At 50.8% G+C, this 9699-nt stretch overlaps 1 protein-coding gene across 1 annotated transcript; it reads right to left on the reverse strand.

Moving 5' to 3' along the window:
• Positions 1-681: 681 nt before the first annotated feature.
• On the reverse strand, positions 682-9485 carry TGME49_224205 (ER lumen protein retaining receptor, putative). Its single transcript, XM_018780037.1, has 10 exons — positions 8693-9485; positions 7390-7618; positions 6693-6838; positions 5878-6104; positions 5474-5690; positions 4882-4953; positions 4276-4329; positions 3810-3869; positions 3248-3336; positions 682-2453 (listed from the first exon to the last, which is right to left on the reverse strand). Exons 2-10 carry the CDS (start codon positions 7610-7612, stop codon positions 2405-2407), a joined length of 1137 nt encoding a protein of 378 aa, XP_018635931.1. The 5' UTR covers positions 7613-7618; positions 8693-9485; the 3' UTR covers positions 682-2404.
• Positions 9486-9699: the final 214 nt, after the last annotated feature.

Raw genomic sequence — 9699 nt, forward strand, 5'->3', positions numbered from 1 at the left:
GTAAGTCTGTGTGTATGAACTGATGTGTGGAACTGGACAGCATCGTGCCGACTTCGAGTCAAAGAACGGTGTTCGTTGTCTCTTTTCAGAAAGAAAAACGGTAGTTTTCATCTGGCGCCTGTTTCCTTTGAGTCGCCTCCACAAAAAGTGCCTTTTCCGTTCTAGGAACTTCAGCCGGTGGCCAGACGAAACTTAGCAATGCATTAGCCAACACAACGGCTGATCCTGCTTGCTTTGCCGCTGTCTCTCCTGCTTTGTTGATCTCCTCGTTCTCTCCTGCTCCCTTGACCTCTTTCTCTTCTGCTTTGTTTGCTTCCAGCTTTATCGCCCTGTTTTCTGTCTCGCCTAGTTAGAACGTCTTTCTGAGAGGAGACACAAACTCCTCTCTGCGTTCCCGGCGTCTCTGCCTGTGAGCAGTGCGACTTCCCCTCGTCTGCGTGGAAGAGAAGGAAATCTGTTCACACACTCCTATACCTATCTCTGAATATCGCTGTCCACTGCTGCAAAGATATCTCTGTGTATGCCTACGGGAGGTCGGTCCGCAGAGTGCAGGAAGAGTAATATAGAAAAAAGCAGATATCTGTGATCAGCCGGCAGATCAAGAGAAACGCTTGACGGCTTTTCCGCGGCGTCGGCGTTCTCGGCTCGCGCACATGAAGTCACTGCGGCTGCTTTTGATAAGTCGAGCGCCAGAAAGAAAAGACGAGGAAAGATGTGGAAAGAAACAGAGGCAGAGAAGCGAGAGAGACAAAGGCAGAGAAGAGAGAGAGAAATGTTGACGGGAGAGAAGGCCAGCACCTCCCCCTAGAAAGTCTGGAAGTCTGCGCTGAAAGGAAAAGGATTTCCTTGCCGAAGGCACTGTTCTGCACAACGGAGAAGACAGCTTTGGCTTGTGGTGAAGGAAGCTTTTCTGGACAGTGAAGAAAGGCGTTTAAAAGAGAGAACGAACGAACAGGCGAAGACGGGAAAAGGAAACTGTCGCGCTTCTCTCCGCCCGCGCCCAAGTGTACGTGTGCAGGACGGAAAGAGGAAACTTTTGAAAGACGACCGGAAACGAAACCTCACAAAAATCCTCTAAAGAAAGCGACGCAGCTGATCAACTGACCGAGGAAAAGCAGGAACAGAACGCAGATAACAAGGAACCGTACCGCAGGTGACATGAATGCATACACAAATTCTCCACACAAATGCGCCTACATACAAGCACACACAGATGTGTACATGCAGCCATAAACGCATACACATACACATACGATGTATACATATATATATATATATTTACATATCTGTTTATATATTACGTGCATATAAAGACGTTTGCATGTTGATTTGTGAAGGCACAGAGATCAGTGAACCGAAACCTTTGACTCATCTCTGCTTACAAAATGTAGAGAATATATCTACGGAATATATATATATATATATATATATATATATATATAAGGAAGGAATCGGAGGGGAGAAGTAGAGAAGGGAGAAGCGTGGAATAGAACAAGGTATTTCTGTCTATCGCAGAACGAGGTGCGAGAGAGAGGGAGTAGGAGAGAAGCGCGGGCGAGGAATCCACTTTTCTTTCTTTGAAAAGACAAGAACCTTCCGCCTCCGCAGGCTCTCGGTTCTCGCGCATCGACTCTAAACAGCTGGTTTAGGCGCTTCTTTTTGGACAAAGCACGCACCCCCTCGGAACAGAGACAGCTGGAGAACGGAGAAAGAGACCCTCTGTTCGTCTGGGAAGGTGGTAGAAGCAGAGCCTCTCCACAGCCATCATTCACCCTTTTTTGCCTTAACACTCAGGCGCAACGAGCACATTGAAAACGCTGTGCTCGCTCGACAGCGATGCACCTTTTGCATGCACTCCAGGAAACCTAAATAACGCCCAAAAAACCTTACACACACATACACATACGCACACATACACATGCACATGCATACATACATATACACACATATGTATATATGTATACATCTATACACATATACACGTGTATACGTTTAGGATGCCTGCGGTTGAGAATCGGGAGAAGCAGCAAAAGCAAGAAGGGAACAGCGGAAACAAAGGCCGAGCGGCGGTTCCTCTGGAGTTGGAAGAGAACTTTTTTTCAGCATGTCCTTTCCCCTGCCTTCTTCGGTCCTCTCTGTTCGCAGTGTCTCGGAGACGCAGGCCGTCTTCTGACTGCGCGGTTCTTGAGCGTGAGCCAGAAGACACAGACTTTGTTAAAGTGGTGCTCACACGACGAGAGGGGAAACTGGGAAGGACAGAGAAAAAAAGCCTGCGAAAGATCCGTCTCCTGTCTCTCCGTCCTTTAGTCTCGTCTCTGTCCTCTCTCGGGTGTCCAGGGAACGGATGCGTCTCCACTCCTCGGCCGCCTCCGACGCGGAACCTCTCTCCTTAAAACAAGGAGATCTACACATTCTCGCTCAGCATGAACTGCACGGGCACTCCACTCGTCAAGCTGCAAAGAGCGCAGAAAACAATAACCGCGACCCACGAGGTGTACATACACTCGACTGCCAGGCTACCCTCTCACAGGACGCAGCTGTACGTACACCCCCCCACTACCACCAGAGTTGATTTACACGAAAATACATTCCCCTGGAGAATCTTCGGGCACCGAGGCCTCGAGAAAAGGAACCGACAGCCTGATATGCATCACAAGCGAAGCCCCCTGCTTGTATCGATGCATGCAAATGGAGAAGACAAGCACAAACACGAAATGCTGTACATGGACGGACATATTTAGGCCATGCATGCATCTAGAAAACGCAATTACAGAGACAAGACAATGCCGGTGCTCTCTGGAGACTAATGACATGTGGGGACCTCTCCTCCCAACAAGTATGTTATCTCAATGAAGATTTCCACGCCTTTTCGCTATCTCTGTACGTAAACTCTGTCCAGCCAACACGCAATGTGAAAACAGATCTCCACTTCGTTGTATGCTCTTTTTTCTCCCTCGCATTTGCAGGCTTCTCCACTGAGACCGTAAATATACACTGCTCTCTACAAATATCTATATGTGTGTATGCAAGGGTATATACCTCTTTGTAGAGAGCTGTTCTTGCGAATCGATACATAAACATACACTCAAATACATATATATATATATATGTATACGTGTATATACACGAATGCTTTTAAATTGAAAGGACTGTAGGCAGAGATACTGCTCCGATGATGTCGACAGATGTGGAGAAAGCACATACACATCTCGGTGGAGGGGACTGTCAGCTTCGACAGGAATCTCACCAGCGAATGTAGTGGTAGATGAAATCGCCCATGACGATGAGCTGCATGACTTGCATTCCGATGACCCAGTGACCGACATACGATTTGAGCTGAGGAAAAACGCAGAGACGTTTAGAAGAAAACAAGCGCAGAACGGTGGGGAAGAGGGACGGAGAAGACTGGAAACTACAGGGGAAAGAGGAGAGAAGAGAGACCAGAGCGAACATGCACGCACATTCCAGACGAAGCACGGGTTAAAAGAACAGAGCAAAGGCGACACCGAGAGAGACCGAGGAAAGTCCTTCTCAGGCTGGAACGAGAAGGGAAACGGAGAGATCCAGACGCGCCCGAGGCTGCACATCGAATGCATAGACTAAAGCGAAGAAAGGAAGTCCGCTCAGAGACGAAGGGAAGAGCTACGACAATCAAACAAGAAAAGCAGAGCGAAAAGAAGGAACGCGGCTGAACGGACCGCAGCTGGATCCGAGGAAGGGGGTAGTACATAGACAAGAGAGAGCAGACAGGAAAAAAGGAGAAGAGAGAGGAGGTCGCTTGTTTCCGGACGAAGTAAGGCGCGACGTACCGTGTTCTGCGCGCTGTTGAGTTCGGAGTACGACGACACCCAGAAGATGAACGAGAAAACCTGAGAGAAAACAAGAGAACCTTCCTGGAAAGTGGAAGAGCGAACCGGAAAATAAACGACAAAAGACGCGAGAGGGAGTCCTCTCAGTGGTCGCATGCATTGCGGTTCCATAATAAAAGCAGGGTCACTGACCGCCACAGAAAAACATCAAATCACCTCTCGAAACGGCAACAGACGTCCAATCGCGTACCTACGTATACATATCCAAATCAATGCATATGCGGACGCTTATAGCCAGCATGTCATATACATATATATATATATGTGATTATGGATGTAGATGAATGCATGTGTATAGGTCTGCACATGCATAGTAAACAGGTTTTTCATATTTGTGTGTTGAGGGGAGGAAATCATTGACACGGACGCGACTGGAAGAAGAGGTATTCCAGAACTGAAAGCTGACCTGCGAGAGGGCCTGCGCAGCGAGGAAGTGGGTGGTGAAAGGCTCGACTTTCCCCTGGAAACCGCGTTCGACAACCAAGAGAAGTTCACAGAAAGTGAGAAACAAGATAACGAGCAGTAGGAGCTAGAGCGGCAGCAGAGAGGAGAGACAGGAGAATCAAACTCAGCAGGAGCAAGGTCTGGGAGAGGCCGGCGGAGAAAAAGAGAGAAGGACAAAGAGAAAAACTTCGAACTCTCGAGTCCGCTCACCTCACAGGAGGCAACCAGCGAGAGCCGAAAGAGTGAAACATGTGAAAAAGAGAGGAAAGGCGAATCGCAGTTCCTCTGGAAATGTGGGGAGGAAAAGAATCGAAAGGAAACCGTAGAGAAAGAAAAGTGGAACAGTCACGCAGGAGAAAACTCGCAGGAAGACGCCGAGGAAGAAGTCGACACACCCGAGGAGAGAAACGAGAAAAGCAGACCACAGAAACAGCGGTCGCCCCCCAGAACGCAGAGAGAGAGAGTTAGGAAGGACGGAGAGACCGAGTTTTGAGAAGAAGCGAAATGCCGAGAGAGGCGCTTAGTGGTACGGAAAGAGACTCCAGAGAAAACTCCTGGAGAAACTCACCTGCTTTTGAAACATGAACAACTGCGGGAGAACGGCGACGGCCTCCAGATACAGCGCAAAAGTCCAGGCAAACTGCGAAAACAACCAGGTATCGGCACACTCTCGCTGTGAGGGAAGTGACTCCAAAATTTGCGCTCTTCTGTGGCCTCGAGCGGCGCATTGCATGTATATATATATATATATATGTATATATATATATGTATGTATGTATATATATATATATATATATGTATATGCATGTATATGTGTGCACGGGCGTGTAGGTGAACGTCTCTGCGCATAATTCGTAGGGCGATTGGGTGAGAGGAGCGCCAAGCGACAGGGGAAGGGGAGGCGCTGCAGCAGGAGGCGGAAGAGGTGAATGAGCTTAGCGTTTCGCGACGACCAGCAGTAGAGTGTGCGTCGTCGTGTCTGGCGTCATTGGTTCGTTCCTTTCACAGGCTTTGTGAGAGCGAAGCCGGATTTTTGACCACAGAAGAGCGCGTCAACTACGGGAGTTTGCGGAGGCCTGGAGACTCGCGCCCACCGCCGAACCGTTCCACTTTTTTTCGAGGCCGAGTGCTCTGCAGGTCCGTCGTGGAGCGCGACTCACGTCCGCGGGCATGAAGGCGTTGAGAGACGGGTGGAAAAGCAGGGCGAGGAGAGCAGCGGGGACGATCAAGAAAAGGTGATTGAGCGTGTCTCCACCAACGTCGTAAGTGCTGGCGAAGCGACGTCGGCAGAGATACACGACGGTGCCCGCGAGGAGAAAGGAGAGCGCCTCCACACACTGGTAGAGCCAGTCGCCGCTTCGGTCGTAGGGCAGATATCTGCAGAAACGAGGACAAGGCGTGATGAGAGCGTGGAGAAGAAAGAAAGGCGTTAAGGGAGAAAAGAGAAAGAGAAGGAGAAAGAGAAGGAGAAAGAGAAGGAGAAAGAAAACGAGAAGGAAGGAAGAGGAGACACAACTGCCGGAGAGAACCTGACGCGTTTTCCTGAGGAATCTGCTGGGCGTACCCTTCGAAGGGGATGATCGAGCAGAGTCGGGCAAAGATGAGGACGACGTAGCACTCGATCATCTTCAAGGAGACACCTGCAACGCTTTTGGTCGCTTCGATCTTAAGTACCACCATGAGGAACGAAAACATGGAAATCAGAGAGCTAAGCGTCATCAAAAAGCTAAAGTCACCGTCGCTGAAAAGGTGATAGACGACCAGAACAACCACGAAGAAGCCTGTCCACGCCTGAGACACACAGAAAAAAACGCATGCAACACGAAGAGGTAAAATGACCTGCGGAAATGCAATGCACCTCCGACGACAGACCTCGAACCGAGGCGCCTTACTCTTGCACTCAAACACAGTCTCACCGATCAGTCTCCACTTGCGTACAACTATATATATATATATATATATGATTAGATTTATATATATTTTTCTTTATATATATATATGAATCTGTCTGTATAGAGGTGTGCATACATCCCCTTCATATGATATACATAAATGTATATATATATATATATATATATATATATGGGCATATGTGTTTGTGTGCACAGTTGTATGTATGTGTATGTGCAGTACGTAGAAAGATACGCATGCAGATTGGTTTGAAAATGCGACGCCGGGAACGAAAAAGTGGATGCATGCGGGAAGTCGAGCACATCGAGAATCAGACGCGTTTAGTTCGACAGCGAGACGCACTTGCATTCATGGAGAGCTCGCGAAACTCGTGAATCTCTGCTCTGTTCAACTGTCAATGCCGCGCAGACACACATCTGTGTCCTCCGCTTTTCCTTTGCTCGTTTTCACAGACTTGTCGAGACTCACCTGCAGAGATCCGCGGTGAGTGGACAGCCAGAGAGCGAGCTTTTCGCGGTCGCGCACAACGCGAGAAAAGTCTTTGATGGAAAACGTCGAACTAGACGACCCAGGAAACGAACACACCGCAGGCGCCGTCGTCGTCGACTCAACTCCTACAGAGAAAAACATCTCACCTCGCATACGCGTGTATTGATCCATAGACTGAAAGGCTGACATGCAGTTATTTATAGAACTGTATCGATGAACCTATCCATCTACGCAGCTTTAAAGCTACAGACATCTGAGTATCTGCCTATATCTCTATACGTACAGAGACACAGTTAGACGTGCAACCATCCGCCGACAGAAACTTACACAAATTTGTATATATTTACATATGTATATGTATATATATATGTATATGTATACATATATTTATATGTATATGTATATATATAAGCAAAGCTACATGTTTGCCTAGTTAACTGTGCGAGTGGAGGAAAGGAATCCAGGACGCGACACTACGAAGGTGACATAGTAGGCGCATGCACAGACGGATGTCCATCCTCGTTCACAGACAGCGTCTACAGAGAGAGAGAGACGGTGCATACACCCGGAAAAAGTGGAGAGCGACAGGACGAGAAGACGCCGAGTGAGCGACACAAGGAAGAGACACCCAGAGATGAGAAGCAGATATCGAATGCAAGTCCCTGCACAGACGGACCTCCGGAGAATCCAGGTGGAGATCCGGAAGTTCTGCCGTACGCTGCAGTGATACCCGACCCCGCATGGCCATGCGCCTGGTCTGGGTACGCGCTGGGCGGCGTCTGCTGGAAACCTGAGTTCACTTGTTCTGCGTAGTTTCCTCGATAGCCGAGCATTCCAGACGAAGCTCCAGTGTACATACCCCCGGGGGGGGCGCTATAGCCGTACGCGTTCGCCTGCATTTTAGCCTGAGTCGGAGAGGAGAGACAGCGGAGAGAGAAAGTGGAAGGAGAAGCAAGACAGAAAGAACGAGGACAGGGGAAGTGAGCCGCACCATGCGCGAACTGCATGCTGTCTCCGTGAGAAGCACAGAGAGAAGACACGGCCGACAACGGTTCGAGAGACAGCATGTGAAGAGAGAGCGAGAAACTAGGAAGAGGTTCAGGGTGGCACTCGTGAACTTTGACAAGAGACGCGGCAAAGACAGGGAAAACGCGTCCGTGGACAGTCGACAATCCCTGCTGAAAACAGCGGGACGCACGGGGGACTCTGGGGAAGGCTCTCACATTAAAAAGGAAGCAAAACGAAATGCATCTCTTCGCTGCCGAGACCGCATGCAAGACACACCTCCCAGCTGCCTTGTTGGCGCTGATGAGCACACCGTTGCGCGGAGACGCGCTCAACAACTCTCTGTGGACCCCAACGGAAACTCCCGCAGATCTGTAGGTGTACGTCCACTACGACCTGGACAGTGAGCTGGCCTGAAAACTGGACTGGCTATCCCTAGGTGACTTCGACACGGTGAAAGACGAGGATGCAGAACCACTCAGGAAGAGAATTTCGGGGTCTTGCTCGAAAAGCGCCGCCCTTGGCGAGTGAAAAGGAGTTCTTCAACTCAGCGGCCTTCCCTCTTCAGAGGAAGCTCCACAGACGCGAAAAAGATCTGGAGCGACGGAGAGGACTCATCGCAAGAGAGGCGCAGAACGGAATACTAGGAAACGTCGGATCGCGGGAAAGAGTGCGAAAAAAACGGTCTCCGAACCAGCATCGAGTCGCACAAAGGAGGAACATATCCTTCGTGCTCCGCCGGCTTTGACGACGTCGACATCAGACGCCTGTTGAGACGCAGGCAGTGTCGCCGAGAGCGTCAGCACCCTCGGATTGGCTGCACAGTTTGCTCTGAAGAAGAGCGCCACCGCTGAGTTTTTCGAGAGAGATACTGCACGTGAAGGAATCGAAACCTTCCCCGACCGTCCCCTGCGGGGCGGTGTCTGTACACTCGGCGATTCGTGCCGCGGACTTGCGGAGGGGGGCCGACCTACCGGGCAGAAGACTGTGGACTTTGCAGGGAAATTCGTTCTGGAGAAGACGAGTTGTCGAAGATGCGTTCCTCTCGCAGCGTGTGCGGCTCGCGAGCAGGAAGAACGACGGGCGAAACAAGAGGAGAACCGCGTATCGGCGCCAGAGGCCGAGGTGACCTTTTTTCCCCGCCGCTGCGTCCGCAGGGACTGGCGTTGTTCGGGCGTTTTCTTTCGACGATGCAGCCGCCCACGAGAGTGTCTTGTTTTTCGGACGTCCTTCGCCTGCGTTTCCGGAAACGCTGCCACACGTGCGCAGCCGATGACCGCCTTTTGGACGCGAAAAAGACGCCCGCCGCAGCCGCTCCCAGTTCGAGGCCCGGACACCGGTCAGAAACGCGGAAGTCCGGCGTAAAAAGCGTGAGAGGAAAACGGCACAAGTCTCTGGATCTCGCGGCGGAAGCGGCCAGACGACAAACAGAAACGGAGGGTCTCTGAACCGTGCACAGAGCTGCGCTGTTTCGAGGTCCGGAAGACACTTCTGGAGGAGAGCTGCGAGTGCGTCGCCGAGCAGGGGTCGTCGGAGAAAACTACACCGAAGAGAACGACTTTCTGGATTCAGGATGCGCCACACTTGCGCACTCAGAGTGCCGCAGACTGGACAAGAAAGGTCGGAGAAACGACGCGCATGTCAGTGCGATGTACACGGGAAGAAGGCTGCGATCCAACACCCACCTCTCAACCGCTGCGGTGCACGCTGGGCAGACGGGAGACTCTTGTCTTCTACAAAGGCTTGCTTGTTTTTCACAAAGAAAACGCTTCTCGCAGACGTGAGCTTCTCTCCGACCTCCGAAAACACCGACGCTGTCTCCTCGTTCTGCCGCGATCCAGTCTTGACCGCCTCTCGTGTAAGACCGTCCGACCCATCGTCCCGCGTTTGCCAGCGACCGCGCCGCGGCTTATATTCCGTAGAGCTTGTCTTCCAGGGTCCCCGAGCCGCGACATTCTCGACAAGACACGCGTTTTTTTCA

Source organism: Toxoplasma gondii, chromosome X, assembly GCF_000006565.2.
Source record: "Toxoplasma gondii ME49 chromosome X, whole genome shotgun sequence".
Taxonomy (NCBI): Eukaryota; Apicomplexa; class Conoidasida; order Eucoccidiorida; family Sarcocystidae; genus Toxoplasma; species Toxoplasma gondii.

What these genes read in the sequence shown, in the direction of transcription:
- TGME49_224205 (XM_018780037.1), bottom strand. Translation starts at nt 7,612, where the DNA reads ATGCAGGCGAACGCGTACGGCTATAGCGCCCCCCCCGGGGGTATGTAC. An exon ending in CTCACCGCGGATCTCTGCAG is followed by an intron (nt 6,105 to 6,692) that starts GTGAGTCTCGAC and finishes TGTGTGTCTCAG; the next exon opens with GCGTGGACAGGCTTCTTCGT. An exon ending in TCGATCATCCCCTTCGAAGG is followed by an intron (nt 5,691 to 5,877) that starts GTACGCCCAGCA and finishes TCGTTTCTGCAG; the next exon opens with ATATCTGCCCTACGACCGAA.